The sequence below is a fragment of the Cetorhinus maximus genome, chromosome 9, assembly GCF_964194155.1.
Source record: "Cetorhinus maximus chromosome 9, sCetMax3.hap1.1, whole genome shotgun sequence".
In the NCBI taxonomy this organism is placed as follows: domain Eukaryota; kingdom Metazoa; phylum Chordata; class Chondrichthyes; order Lamniformes; family Cetorhinidae; genus Cetorhinus; species Cetorhinus maximus.
Window position 1 is genome coordinate 17,370,174 of NC_135887.1, and position 16,299 is coordinate 17,386,472.

Sequence of the window (16,299 nt, forward strand, 5' to 3'; positions counted from 1 at the left end):
GTGATAAATCTTGCCAAGCTGTGCCCTCATGATGTTACCCACACTGCTGGTTTATAATCCACTGGCTGTCTCTTATTCCACAGGCAAATAGCCTAGCGGGAGCCTCGCATGTTGTCATCAGATGTCCCAGGATCACAACGGGCAGTCTAATCTTGCACTATGGCACTTGGCAAACACTGACTCCTCCACGCACCCAAAACCATACAGTTCCAACCACTACAAGCTCAACAGAATTAAAATTAAAAGCAGCTGGACGAGGATTTTAAAAGCTTATGGCCACGATTCAAGAAGGTCATAATGCAACTCAGGAACTCCAGGAAGTTTCTGAAATGCTCTGAGCCCTCTTCCCTCAGAACTTGGATTTCCAAGCGCTGGCTATTCTGAACGTACTAAAACCCTCTACTTACAAAGGGCAAGTTTAAAGTGTGGCTAAAACACTGATGGTTTCTCATTGTTTATTAGATGACATTGAGTAGTTACACAAACGGCAGCTTGGACATAAATTAAATCTACCATGTTTTATCGGACAGAGTCAGGCAATAATTCTTCAGCTATCTGGAGTTTGTAAACCTCGCTGGGAGTACACAGGCCGCATACAAGAATTGAAAGGCCCATGGAACTGGCTTCCCTGACTTAGCCACTGTGGAATCAGTGTGGCTGGAAAGTTCTAGAAAGCCTGCAGTGTAGAAACATTTTCGGGCTGAGTGAAATGTCAACTTGGCTGCGTCAATGACCACACAACCTGTTTGCGGAGTCACACCAGACTTCACACGGAGAATGTAGGATCTGTTAATTCCTTCAACGCCAGACAAAAGTCACTTGAAAAACAGGTTTAAGACTTGGATGAGTTGTCCCCTTAGCTAGTGTCCGGCAGCAGACTGACCACTTTCGCCCTGTAGAGCAGTTTATAAAACCAATTATCTCTAAAAGCTGAACAGCTTCAAGACTTTTGCGAAAAAAAAGGAGACATGCTGTCAAAACTTTTCATCTTGCACGCATCAGGACAGATTCGCAAGGATACCAAATCTCAAAGGGAGCAGCAATTTATACTGTATGAGAAGGGGGTGCTGATTGGTTGGCAAGTGGACTCTGATTGGTAGAGGTGTCTCCTTGGCTCTGCCGCTCCGCCCAAGGCCACCTCGTGTAAAATGGACGTGCGCCTGGTTTCAGCGAGCTCCCAAACCATCGCCGACATTGAACTTCGGAGGTTTGGTGTGTTGAAACCTGATGGGTGACCAGTTAACTGCCAAGCTTTTGCTCAACTCAAACCAGGCGAGTTGACTCTGATTAACTGTTACTAGGGTAGTAGAAGGATGAGTTTTGATCAGCCGAATGGCCTGTCCTCACCTTTGCCTTTTCTTACATTAGCACTCTCACCTCCAAGTCTGAAGCTTGGGAGTTCCAAATCCCACTCCAGAGACTCGAGTGCACAATCGGACTGCGGTGCAATCCTGAGGGAGTGCTGCACTGTCAGAGATGCCATCTTTGATCAGTTGATGCGTGTTTTGGGATAACTGATAAGATTCAAACAATGTTTCTTGTCTGTCGACTTCCCATCTCCAATCAAATGAAACAATTCAGCGTTACCATGTACCTCAGCCCAGCAGCTGCCTACAAACAAGAGCTCATCCAATGCAGAATCTTACAGTCCAGCTGGGACTGAACCTTAGGTCCACTTAGACCGCAAGGCAGATACTCTAACACTACAACTACGTAGAAACCTTGGCCTTTTCCCCCAGCTTGCCCCCTCATTCAGCGGGGTACACTGGGGGATTGGGGCAGCGGGGGAGGGCTCAGGCGGCTGAGGCGCTGCCCAGATTATGAACAAACCACAGGACACGCAGGATGGTCACCCATCAGGTTTCAACACACCAAATCTCCGAAGGCCAATGTCGGCGATGGTTTGGGAGCTCGCTGAAACCAGGCGCACGTCCATTTTACACGCGGTGACCTTGGGCGGGAATGGCAGAGCCGAGCAGAAAGGTCAGAGCGCGGGCAGAACTGTTAATCGTCAGTCAGCGCACTGTTTCCTTCAATACACAGCATGGCTCAGGTAATATCGGTTTGAACACTTCGAACATAAATCTTAAAAACAGTAACATTAACTCTTGTGACAGGTACCTGGCAGACCACAGCGCAAGGAAAAAGAAACACTTTCACAACATCAGGGCATCCCAAAGTGGCTATGAAGTACTTTTGAACTGCTGCAATGTGGGAAACGCAGTTGTCAAAATGTGCACAGCAAGATCCCACAAACAGCAATGTGATAATAACCAGATAATCTGTGTTTTTTTTTCGAGTAACGCTGATTTAGGGATCAATATTGGCTCAGGACAACTGCTCTTCTGTTTGGGGAAACAGGATCTTTTACGCGCACCTGTCTCATCCAAAAAGACAGCACCTCTGGTAATGCAGTACCTCAGCACCGCACTGGAATGGCCAACCCACATTTTGTGCTCAAGTCTCTGGAGTGGGTCTCAAACTCACAACCCTCTGGATCAGAGGCATGGGTGCTCCCCAGTGACCCATATCTTCCTGCTGCCTTACAGAATGCCCATTTTTACATTCAACATTAATAAAAATGCCCAGGGATGGAACTCAAACATCCATTAGGGAAGGAATTGTTGGAATTCAATGGTGGTCATGCTGTGCATGTTCAATGAAGCCCAATGAGGAAGAAATATTCCAATTTTAAAACAGGAGCTCAACGGGCAACTAGATCTTATCTTGCTATTTCTCGATTCAAGATCTCAAATGAACAAGAACATACAATTGAGCAATGATTCAGATTTTGCTTCTACTTAAAAAGGAAAACCTAAGCGAGAAAGTTATTGGGGGGGATGTCCCTTAAATATCTGGAACTCCAAGAAAAATAATTGATCATCCCAGTCTCAGTCAGCCTGAATGTGATGAGGCTTCTACATTCAGGGAATGTATTTATTGGCCATTTTGGGAAACAGTCAATGTTTACCCCCGCCCTCCCTCCCAAGTTCCATTTGGAACTGAGAGTCTCGCCATTCCCTTCTCAAGGACTAAAATGCAACTAACAAAGCGTCATGAACTTTGACAGGTGTTCTTCCAGTCAGCAACTTCAGTGTAAACCATTCCCGTTTCCCATATGCCTGGTCTTCACTCATACCAACCATCCCCTGTAGAATTATCAATGAGAGCTTACTTCCTCTGCTGATTATGAAGTAAGCCAAACGTGGTGACATGTTGATGGTACTAGCGGAGGTGATGGACCCAGGGGAGCCAATGGGCAGAATACTTCTGTCGGTGTGCGGGGGTGGGCCCGGCACGCCGATGCGTAAAATGACACGCGATGACGTCGGGCGTGCGTCATTTAGGTATTTCGTTTGGCGGGTGCGCAGCCGAACTGTCAACGGCCTATTAAGGCCATTAAAAAAACCAATTAAAGTTATTAGCAACCCTGCCTGTCCAACCTTAAGGTCGGCGGGCAGGCGAAGAGCCCAAGCGGCCTTCGCGCTTTTCAGGAAACCTCATCCACAGGCGGGATGAGGTTTCCTGAAGGTTTTATAAAATACTTAATTAAATTTTGCAAAATTCACAAACATGTCCCAGCTCATGTGACACTGTCACATGATGGGACATGTTTAAATAATTTTTTTCCTCCTTTATTAGAAAAGGTTTACTATCAGCTTAATCTCCCTGAGGCAGCTCCGTGCTGCGCATTACACTGGGCGGATCTTAATTGGCCCACCCACGTAAAATGGCGGCGCGCAGCCGATCGTGGGTGGCGACTGGCTCCCCACCCGCCCCCGTCCAGCCCGCCCGACATAGGTAAGATTCAACCCAATGTTGCAGCAAGCTTAACACTTGCTCAATACTGTTCTAACTACGGAGGTTTCCCAAGTGTTCAAGATTAAACTGCAACCAGGGGTAGCCGGATATGAAGAACATAAAATGGTGGCGTGGCACATCCACAAAATGATCACAGATGAGGAAACCCATTTCATCCATTCTTAGCATATTCATACACAAAGAAAAATCTCAAATACTGCCCCCCTGTCTTCTCCATGCTCCTCAGTGACCCTCAGTTTCTATTTACTCTCGCCGCTCATTACCATCTGATTCAGAGATAAGCGGGAGAGCAACTCCACTGAAATAAAGGTAGTTTTCCAGTGGGAATGTGTTCCATTCTAACTTAGTACACATGGCAGCAATTACCGCCAAACTGTGTGCAGCAGTGTGAAGCTACCTGGCTGGTCCTTAACATATAGGAAATTAAAGGGCCATTTCCCCCCAGTAGAAAGGGGAAGGAGGGTAATGCCCTTTACCCAAATGGCCACCTGTGTTTAAGAAGAGGGAAATATTAGCTTCTGCCCTTCTGTCATGAGTTGAGCCTGACGGTCAGCACAGAGATCTGTTTCTAGTTAATACTAAACATGTTCTCATGTTAGGGGAATGCTTCCAATTACAGCAATGCTGGAACCTTTTAGGATCTGTATATGCTGCAGGGAAAGAGAAAGAAAAAAAACAGACACGTGTCTGGCAAACATCACCATTACCAGATGTACCGACTACTCTGTACTGAAATAAAACACTTATTAGATATAAAAATGGAAATCACTAAACCCTGACATTACTGCTGTACCCACCAGGCACCTGGCATGACGACTGCAGGCTGAGGTGGCCAGTTAGGAAACCTAAACTCTTTCTTTGCCCCTTCACAAAAAGGAAGATTCGCACCAGAGTGCTGAAATGATCACACTGCTGAGACATCCTCTGGCGTCAACCATAATTTAGAATGAAACCATAACCGAGCCAAAAGAATTCCTTCTCTCTTTTTTTATGTTTTAAGGTATGCGTCTGAACCCGGTGAGATGTGGGCATTTATAGCCCGTCCCTTCTTGGCAAAGGGCAACCAACTAGTGCAGACTGGAGTCACATATGGTCCAGCCACAATAGGGATCCCCGAATGGACATTGTCAAACCAGTTGGGTTTTGTTTTAATGATTATCCATCAGTTCTCACAGTCATTTAATTCTGATGTAACCTCACAAATGATTGAATTCCATTTCATATTTTGCCCAAGGTGGGATTTGAATTCTCACCCTATGGGTTGCTAGACCAGCACTGCAATCACCAAATCTCTCCTTCCTTCCTGGAGGTATCTATTTATACTGGATTTTAGTTCCACCCGTACCAGACACCTTGACTCCATCAAGTAGCTATCCTTCATGTGTGAGCCATGGTAGCAAAGGGTGTCTAACCAACATGTGGTGTTGCCACCCTAATGTTAGTTCCAGTTCTCAAACACTAGGTGTAAGCAAGAGTAGACCATTTGCTTGCTCTAATTCTGTTAGCTGTTTCCTTTTAACCCCAACTTCCCACCCATTCTACAAATTCTTTGCCATCCTTACATTTCAAATAAGCATCCATCTGCGTTTTAAACCACTCTCCATATCAATTCTTGGCACCTCTACTGAGACTAGGATCTCTTTGTCTGACAGGAGTCCTGAATGAGTCATCATTTGCTCCAGACAAACATTGGGAAGACTGAAGCTAATGTTTCATCTCAAACTCGATATACTTAACACTGTCTCAGGCTGAAACACAGAGTTTGACCCCAAGCTGAGTTCCTGGGCCTATATCATCTCTCACAGAAGGATGCCTGTTCTCAAAGTCTGCATCATCTCCCACTTTCACCTCCTGCCTTAACCTATCTGCTACTGAAATCCTCACACTTGCTTTTGTCATCCAGACTTGACTATACCCAATTTTCTCCAGGCCAACCTACAGTCCGCCATCCTCCATCGTCCTCAACTCCTGCAAAACCCGTCTGCTAGAATCCTCTCCACCAAGTCTCACTCATACATCACATCCAGAATTGTATACTTACAATGGCTCTGGGACTTAAAATTAAAAATGTTTAGGTCTTTTCATAGTGTCACCTTTTCCTCACCTCTCTATTCACCCCCATTTCTAAAATTCCCTAATTCATCTGGGTCCATGCTCCTTGGGCATCTCCCCACCTCCCACCTCACCCCGCCATTGGCCACTGTCCTTTCAGCCGCTTGGCCCCAAACTCTATCATTCCCTAAATCCCTCTCCATTTTCATCTCCCTCTTTTCCTTTAAGACATTTTTAAAATTCAACCTCTTTGACAGAGATTCTAAGATCATAAGAAATAGGGGCAGGAGTAGGCCATTCGGCGCCTGGAGCCCGCTCACCATTCAATAAGATCATGGCTGATCTGATTGTGGCCTTAACCCCACTTTTCTGTCTGGCCCCCATAACCCCCGACTTCCTTGTCAATCAAAAATCTAACTCAACCCTGAATAAATTCAATGACCCAAATGGTCACACCTTTTTGCTTAGCATCTACTTCTGCTTTAAAGGGGGCCATTGATTATTTTTGTGTGGTAGTCTTTATTAGCCAATATCCTGGTGTTTGTACTGGGCACGACAGATGCTTAAAGGTTAAAACCATTGAGGTGTTAACAACAACTTCCATTTGTATATTGCCTTTAAGATCATTATTTGTGGAAGTGGCCACAAACTCTGTTAAGATGGCTGCAATTTAACCTGTAACTATGGACATTTAAACTGTGGACAGTATTCAATTCTGTGGCCAATGCTTAGTTAAACATGGACCTGAATAAGGGGACTTCACAGCTACTTGTGAAGTTTAAATGCCTCACTGTGTAAAGATGGACCAGCATTTGAGGAATATGAAATCTCTAGCCTGTTGACCTCCAAGTGCCATATTGAACAAAGGAGAATATTTGAGCCCGCGTTGGGACAGAGATAAGTGTGAACGACCATTGTCAACTGCTATTGTATCCTGGTGGTCTGGACCCCAGAAACCTGCCCACAGGGTTAACCGTCAGAGACTGCAGTGTAATACAACCCGAGCGAAGCAAATCTCTGTGTGCGAGAGAAACATTTGAAACACCAGGAAACATCCTAGACAGCTGAACCATCATAGCTGGGAAAGTCTTCTAATGCAGCCAAGGTACTGTACTTGTTCCAGCTTCCGAGTCCACCTGAGAAACAACCTCCTGGCTATTCATTTACAAGAGGCTTCAGAGCTTCATGCAAATCCTTTGTCTTTAAAAGAGCTTCACTCCAATTAAAATATCAACTCAACCAAGGAGACGTCAGGCTTGCATCGACATAGAGACTGAGTTATAAATTCCATTTCTATAATTACAGCTTTAACTTCACCTGTATCTAATTTCTGCCTGTGTGATAGTGTGAATGATACCAGTGACTGAGATGTTGCGTTTCAAACATCCGGCGCAACTGTGTGATCATAAATAACCTTCACTTCTTTAAAAACAAAAATCACCAAAAAGCCTGCTGCTGGAGGCTATTTTAAACTAGGAAAAGTCACTCCAGAGGGTGAGGTCATACACGCGCCTTACACACGAACATCCTGATTACAGACTGGAGGGGAGTGCGCAAATGTTGTCTGTAACACAGCTTTAGAACACGATTGCGCATTTCTGCAAAGATTTGTGTTAAGATGTTTCTCCTGGATTTTTTGCTAACCAGTGCGCTCAGCTTCTTAAGATTATTCGCAAGTTTTAGCAACAGTTGGGTATTTTAAGTTTCCCCAGGACTGAATCCCTTTTTTAAAAGCAAAATACGGCGGATGCTGGAAATCTGAAACAAAAACAGAAATTGCTGAAAAAACTCAGCAGGTCTGACAGCATCTGTGGAGAGAAAGACAGAGTTAACGTTTCGAGTCCGTATGACTCTTCTTCAGAGCTAAAGAGAAGTACTCGAAACGGTAACTCTGTCTTTCTCTCCACAGGTACTGTTAGACCTGCTGAGCTTTTCCAGTGTTTTCTGTTTTTGCTTCTGAATCCCTTTTTATTTTGTGTTTCCCTCTTCCAGATTTAATTATCTCTCTGCCGCACTGTGGCCTTCCCTGGTTGACACCAAGGGCAGGTGGTTTACTTCCCAATGAAGCTTAGCCTCTACCAGGATCTGAACAGCATTCTTGATGGTTCCATTTCTTCCAAAAGGGGCAATGCCCATGGTCTTAACCTGATGCACTCTCTCCCTTTCCATTCTCCAGTTGCGGTTAGAGAGACATATCTGAAACAAAATCATCCCACCGTTGTGGCACAGTGTATTAGTACACTGCAACTCGTTGTCCCGTCTTCCACTCGAACTCACTTTTCCCAAAACTGCGAATGTCCGTCCCAACACCACTTCTTCCTGCAACGGACGGGGAGTTAAAGCCCCCTTGGCTTTATCCATTCACCACTTCTACACTTTCCTCTCAAACGCTTTGCCCACACCTTAAGAACTTCGTTCTTCACCCAGGCTTCTCAATCCAGGTCACCTTAGTGGTAGAATTTGTGTAGGTTGTGGGCTCAAATCCCATTCCCTTGAGCACAGAGCCTCCCGTGCCAGGACACAGGCAGCGCTGGAGGCCCCCTTTCTCAGATGAGACATTAAACAGAGGTCCCACCTGCCCTCTCAGTTGGATTCAAAAGATCCATAATGTGATTTTGAAGAAGGGTTTTTAATGTCATGTCAATTACACCGTTAAGAGAAACAGGTAATGGGTATTAATTGTCTTTGAGCACATATAAATAGGGGATTAGGCCTGCTCTTGGGCCTGGCCAAGGTGGCCATCAACAGGTCCAGGCAGTGAGTGGTCGAGGGGGTCATCCGGCCCGACTGTCTGCCCCTCTACCATGGCTATGTTCATGACCAAATGGCCCTGGAGAGGGAACACGCAGAGCCCAGTGGTATGCAAGAGCCCTTACGCAATTGGTGGGCACCGTGGGGGCTGAGGGGCATCATCACCCCTGAAAATGATATTTTCATTTGATTTTGTTAGTTTCCTTTTGTGTTTTTGTTTTAGTTATAATGCCCCACTAGGGGCTCTCACTTATTGATTTTAGTTTAATTTATTGATTTTGGTTTCAAAAAGGAGTCTATAAATAGAGGATAGCTGGGACACTGGGTTGAGTGGGAGGAGGGTCGTGAGACTGAACAAGTCAATAAACCCAATAAAGAAAAGCTCTTTGTCTTGGTTTCAGCTTTACCAGTCGGCTTGGATCCTATTAACAGGACGGGGGAGTTCTTCCCCATGTCCTACCAATATTTATCCCTCACTCAACACCACAAAATCAAAAAAAAAAGTAACTTATAATTAGCCTTTATAAAACACTGGTTCAGCCTCAATTGGAATTTTGTGACCAATTCTGAGCACCACATTTGAGGAAGGATATAAAGGTTTTAGAAAGGACACAGAAAAGATATACAAGAAAGATCCCATGGGCAAAGAACTTCTGTTGTGTGGATAGAGAAGCTGGGTGAGGAGAAGATGAAGAGGAGATTTGAAAGAGGTGTTCAAAATCATGAGAGGCCTGGAAAGGATAGATAGGGAGAAACTGTTCCCGTCACAAAAACGTGAAGGACACCAATTTACGGTAATTGGCAAAAGAAGCAATGACGACATGGAGAAAGCTTTTTTACCTAGAGTGTGGTTAGGGTCTGAAATGCACTGCCTGAGAGTGTGGTGGAGGCAGGTTCAGTCACGGCTTTCAAAAGGGAATTGGATAATTAACTGAAGAGAAAACATTTCCAGAACTACGGGGAAAAGGCAGGGGTGTGGGACTAGCTGAGTTGCTCATGCAGAGAGCCAGCACAACAGGCCAAATGGCATCTTTCTCTGCTGTAACGATTCTAAAAGATTCAATGAAAACATAATCATCTGGTCATTATCACATTGCTATTTGTGGGAGCTTGCTGTGTGGAAATTGGCTGCTGGGTTTCCTACATTACAAAATTGACTTCAAAAGTACTTCATTGGCTGTGAAGAGCTTTAAGGTGTCCTGAAGGGTGCTACAGAAATGTAAGTCTTTCTCTATTTCAGATAGTTTTGAGGTAGACAGCCAGCCCATCGAACACGGTGATTCAATTCATAAAATGTGAAATGAATCTTCGACCTACCTCTCCTGCAACAAAGAACAGCAATGGTGGATCTTCGTCTTTTGCTTTGTGCTCTGAGAGAATCTTTTCTGCAATTGGCTGAATCAGTTGCTTTGCTGGTTCTAATTCCTCTTCTTCAGAATCTAAAGAAAAGTTAAAAACCAAAACACTGTCATAACAGCTCATGTGATAACCCCCCCTCAAGTTTTGACTCCCAAGTTTCCAGGTTGCACTATAGCTTTAGAAACACAAGGATTATGGGAATGATAAAAAGTGCCATGCAATCCAGGACACGTACAATTATCTCTGATTATAACCAATCCATTTGATCTCCCAAGGAAAGGTTCTTCAGTTTCTTCCTTCCCTCTCTCAATAGCGAGGCAAAGAAAGCTCCAGAATATCTACCAGTGTTCCCATACCTCATTATTAACATCAACCCGGTTGCCTTTCCTTGGTTGGACAACTCAAGGATCTCGAGCCATACATCTGTAGTAATAACTTTTAATTCTACTGCTGAAAAGTGCATGTGCATTGGATGTTGAGTCATGACAGAACCTAGCTCATCTACAATCCACAGTTCAACAGTCAACTGATGCTCACCATTTAGGCCAGGGAACATAGCCTAGAAACTACAGCCTGGCCTTTCAGGAGTGAAGTTAGGAAACACGTCCACACACAAAGGGTGGTAGAAGTTTGGAACTCTCTTCCACAAACGGCAATTGATGCTTGATCAGTCGTAAATTTTAAATCTGAGATTGATAGCCGTCTGTTAATCAAAGGTGTTAAAGGAAATGGGGCAAAGACAGGTATATGGAGTTAGACCACACGTGAGGTATGATCTTGCTGAATGGCGGAACAGGCTTGAGGAGCTAAGTGGCCTCCCCTTGGTACTGTGCAAGTGCCCGATGTCACCTCGCCCTTGAGACTTGACAGTAAGGCAAACAATGGTCATGCCTTGCCTCCCAGCACTGTCTGCTGCTAGGTTCCTGGAAGAGATTGTGTGGAAGGGAGATAATGGGAGGCCAACCACAGTGATAGTTCGCCCAATCCTCACAAATGCCAATGGTGTGTCAATTCCTGTTGTGCTTTCTCTCTCTTCTGAAAGCATGGGTTACACTGGGGGTGCAGTACCAGCCTCAGGCCCTTTGTCCAAAGCAGGCTGCTCTGCTGCAGGGGGCACCACAAAGGCAGGCCAGACTCTGTCCTCACAGGATAAAAGAACGCGAGGAGAGCGGCAGAGACACAGGATAAAACTGAAAAAGTGACGTCACAGGAAAGCTGTGACCTGATTGGTTAGTAGGAAATCTGCACCAAATTTGAAAGAAAAACACTGCAAAGCTAATTAGTAAATTAATTAACTAAGTTGAGATGGCTGGGCAGGTGATGTGCTGTAGCTGTATGATGCGGGAGCTGGCAGATCCCATTGCGAGCCTTGCTGGAGGAACTCCGGTTCAGAATTGATGAGCTGGAGTCCGAGCTCCGGACGCTGCGGCACATCCGGGAGGGGGAGAGTTACCTGGACGCTTTGTTTCAGGAGGCGGTCACACCCGGTAGATTAAGTACCTCAAATTCGGTCAGTGGTCAGGGTCAGCAGGGTGTGACTGCAAATGAGGTAGGTAGAGGGATCCTGTGTTCAGGAACAGAGGAGCCTCAGCTCTTGACCTTGTCCAACAGGTGCGAGGTACTTGCTCCCTGTGTGGATGAGGAACAGGTCTGTAGGGAGGATGAGCCAGCTGACCACGGCATCGTGGCACAGGAGGCCATTCAAGAGGGGGGAGCAAAAAGACAAGTGGTAGTTGTAGGGGATTCTATAATTAGGGGAATTGATAGCATCCTTTGTAAGCAGGATCGAGAGTCCCGCACGGTATGTTGCCTGCCTGGTGTCAAGGTGAGGGACATCCCTGACCGACTTGAAAGGATTTTGGAGAGGGAGGGAGAGGATCCAGTTGTTGTGGTCCATGTCGGGACAAATAACTTACGTAAGACTAGGAAAGAGGACCTGTTTGGGGATTATCAGGAACTAGGAACTAAATTAAAGAACAGGTCCTCAAGGGTTATAATCTCCGGATTACTACCCGAGCCACGTGCAAATTGGCATAGGGACGCGAGAATAAGGGAAGTAAACACGTGGCTAAAGGAGTGGTGCGGGAAAGAGGGGTTCCATTTCGTGGGGCACTGGCATCAGTATTGGAAGTGGAGGGATCTGTACCGTTGGGGCGGTCTCCACCTGAACCAATCTGGGACCAATGTTCTAGCGAAAAAGGTAAATAGGATGGTCAACAGGACTTTAAACTAGAAAGTGGGGGGGAAGGGAAGGGTAAAACTCCAAGAAGTATGACTAATGGGAAACAAAGTAGCAGGTTAGTGTGTGGGGGGGTGGATTCAACTTCATGGAAAATTATAAAAAAACTGAAAAGAAAGGAGAGCCCAGGAGAGGCTATTAAAGTCTCCAGAACACAAAATAGGACAGTGTGTTTGGAAAGGGCTAGGAATCTAACTTCAAGCACATCAGATAAAGGGACGACAATGAGAAAGGGGACGGGAAATACAGGACTGAAGGTGTTTTATCTGAATGCACGCAGTATACGAAATAAGGTAAATGAGCTTGTGGCGCAGATTGAAATTGGCAGGTATGATGTGGTGGGCATCATGGAGACATGGCTGCAGGGGGATCAGGACTGGGAGCTAAATATCTAAGGATATACATCTTATCGAAAAGATAGGCAGAAATGAAATTAAATCAATAGCAAGAAACGACGTAGGGTCAGATGATGTAGAATCTGTGTGGGTAGAGTTGAGGAACCGCAAAGGTAAAAAAAAACATAATGGGAGTTATGTACAGGCCTCCGAACAGTAGTCAGGATGTGGGGCACAAGATACACCAGGAGATAGAAAAGGTGTGTAAGAAAGGCAAGGTTACAGTGATCATGGGGGATTTCAATATGCAGGTACACTGGGAAAATCAGGTTGGTAGTGGATCCCAAGAAAAGGAATTTGTGGAATGTCTACGAGATGGCTTTTTGGAGCAGCTTGTAGTGGAGCCCACTAGGGAACAGACAATTCTAGATTTAGTGATGTGTAATGAGGCAGATTTGATAAGGGAGCTTAAGGTGAAGGAACCCCTAGGAGGAAGTGACCATAATATGATAGAATTTACCCTGCAATTTGAGAGGAAAAAGCTGGAATCAGATGTAACGGTATTACAGTTGAATAAAGGTAACTACAGAGGCATGAGGGAGGAGCTGGCCAGAATTGACTGGGAGATGAGCCTAGCAGGAAAGACAGTGGAACAGCAATGGCAGGAGTTTCTGGGAGTAATTTGGGAGATACAGCAAAAATTTATCCCTAGGAAGAAGAAGCATACTAAAAGGAGGACGAGGCAACCATGGCTGACAAGGGAAGTCAGGGACAGCATAAAAGCTAAAGAGAAAGCATACAATGTGGCGAAGAGCAGTGGGAAGCCAGGGGATTGGGAAGCCTACAAAGACCAACAGAGGACAACTAAAAAAGAAATAAGGAGGGAGAAGATTAAATTTGAGGGTAAACTAGCCAGTGATACAAAAGAAGATTGCAAGAGTTTTTTTCAGATATATAAAGGATAAGAGAGAGGCAAAGTAGACATTGGGCCGCTGGAAAATGACGCTGGAGAAGTAATAATGGGGAGCAAAGAAATGGCGGAGGAACTGAATAGGTACTTTGCGTCAGTCTTCACAGTGGAAGACACGAGTAACATCCCCAAAGTTCAAGAGATTCGGGGGGCAGAGGTGAGTATGGTGGCCATTACCAAGGAGAAGGTGCTAGGAAAACTGAAAGGTCTGAAGGTGGATAAATCACCTGGACCAGATGGATTACACCCCACAGTTCTGAAGGAGATAGCTGAAGAGATAGTGGAGGCGTTAGTGGTGATCTTTCAGGAATCACTGGAGTCAGGGAGGGTCCCAGAGGACTGGAAAATCGCTAATGTAACCCCCCTGTTTAAGAAGGGACTGAGGCAAAAGATGGGAAATTACAGGCCGATTAGCCTGACTTCGGTCGTTGGTAAGATTTTAGAGTCCATTATTAAGGATGAGATTTCAGAAAACTTGGAAGTGCATGGTAAAATCAGGCAAAGTCAGCATGGTTTCATCAAGGGGAGGTCATGCCTGACAAATCTGTTAGAATTCTTTGAGGAGGTAACAAGCAGGTTAGACAAAGGAGAGCCAATGGATGTTATCTACTTGGACTTCCAGAAGGCCTTTGACAAGGTGCCGCACAGGAGGCTGCTCAGTAAGATAAGAGCCCATGGTGTTAGAGGCAAGGTACTAGTATGGTTAGAAGATTGGCTGTCTGGCAGGAGGCAGAGAGTGGGGATAAGGGGGTCCTTCTCAGGATGGCGGCCGGTGAGTAGTGGAGTTCCGCAGAGGTCAGTGTTGGGACCACAACTTTTCACTTTATACATTAATGATCTAGATGAAGGAACTGAGGACATCCTGGCTAAGTTTGCAGATGATACAAAGATAGGTGGAGGGACAGGTAGTATTGAGGAGGCGGGGAGGCTGCAGAAGGATTTAGACAGGTTAGGAGAATGGGCAAAGAAGTGGCAGATGGAATAAAACGTGGGGAAATGTGAGGTCATACACTTTGGTAGGAAGAATAGAGGAATAGACTATTTTCTAAATAGGGAGAGAATTCAGAAATCTGGAGTGCAAAGGGACTTGGGAGTCCTAGTCCAGGATTCTCTTAAGGTTAACTTGCAGGTTGAGTTAGTAGTTAGGAAGGCAAATGCAATGTTGGCATTTATTTCGAGAGGATTAGAATATAAAAGCAGGGATGTGCTGCTGAGGCTTTATAAGGCTCTGGTCAGACCACATTTACAATATTGTGAGCAATGTTGGGCCCCGTATCTCAGGAAGGATGTGCTGGCCCTGGAGAGGGTCCAGAGGAGGTTCACGAGAATGATCCCAGGAATGAAAGGCGTAACATATGAGGAACGTTTGAGGACTCTGGGTCTATACTCGATGGAGTTTAGAAGAATGAGGGGGGATCTGATTGAATCTTAAAGAATACTGATAGGCCTGGATGGATTGGACGTGGAGAAGATGTTTCCATTAGTAGGAGAGACTAGGACCCGAGGGCACAGCCTCAGAGTAATGGAAAGACCTTTTAGAACAGAGATGAGGAGAAACTTCTTTAGCAAGAGAGTGGTGAATCTATGGAATTCATTGCCAGAGAAGGCTGTGGAGGCCAGGTCATTGAGTGTATTTAAGACCGAGATAGATAGGTTCTTGATTGGTAAGGGGATCAAAGGTTACGGGAAGAAGGTGGGAGAATGGGGTTAAGAAACTTATCAGCCATGATTGAATGGCGGAGCAGACTCGATGGGCCGAATGGCCTAATTTCTGCTCCTATGTCTTATGGTCTTATTCCCACATGATAGCCTTGTTAAATTTCTCCCAACCCAGTCCAGAGGTCAGCACAGCTCACCAATCAAACCTTAGACCTTCCTAACCCACACAGCTCAGCTGCAGACCAGGTTAGCATTACTCAGGTATCCGTAACATTTGCACTTTAACTGACATGACATTCATTATTGTTTTATCATAGCATTATGTGGATCATAAAGCTTCTTCTTAAAAATAAAAACAACCACCAAAGGTGTTGGTTGTCAGCCAAATAATCAAAGCATTAACGTATTGTGGGACTCTTATACTCATTTATTCCTTTTAATAGGAGGCAAAGAGATCTATCACTGCTTGTTAATCCTCAGATTCCACAGCCAATATAACAGGTTAATAGAATAGGATTCCCATGCTGTGGTATAAAGCTGTGTGGGTAACTCAACCCTACTGAGCTGGCCGAAATCAATTCAGGATGGATATTTCTGCTATGGATTAGGTTCTGTATTTCCCATCTCTCTGGAGGGCTGATTGCACAGTTATGGAACAACAAACTGGTTTTTGTTGTCCCAGCTGGAGGGACATGCTGATGAGGTGAGATGAAGCAGGGTGGGAGAAGGCTTGTGTGGAGTATACCCACGGGTAGGTGGGCTGAATGGCCTGTATCTGCGCTGAAGGTACGAAGTAACTACAGCTCTGTATCTCCCATTTCCAGCTCCAGACACAATAATTTGCCTTCACAACGTCAGGCCTTGAGGCACATTTCCGCATACTTAGAACTAACCCTCTCCTTTGACACTTATTCCTATAAAAAGCTGTCTCAGTCACTTTATTTTCAGATCACAAAGAGTTAAATTTAGTTGCGAACAGGATCTGAATGAAACTGGATCTTAAGACTGGGAGACTGTCAAAAGGACACGAAGGCAGCCAGCAAAATAAAGCTAGGATCTACCACAAATCAAAGGCAGCAAGTGAGAGCAGGTCAAGGCCGTGATCAGTGGGC

The 16,299-nt window shown here is 45.2% G+C and overlaps 1 protein-coding gene across 1 annotated transcript in view; it reads right to left on the minus strand.

The window, feature by feature from the left end:
* nxn (nucleoredoxin) overlaps window positions 1-16,299 on the minus strand; it is a 229,436-nt gene that overhangs the window by 12,495 nt on the left and 200,642 nt on the right. Inside the window, exon 7 of the mRNA XM_078548175.1 lies at window positions 9,943-10,064. Within this exon, the coding sequence (XP_078404301.1) occupies window positions 9,943-10,064 (122 nt within the window). The remainder of the gene's footprint in view (window positions 1-9,942; window positions 10,065-16,299) is intronic.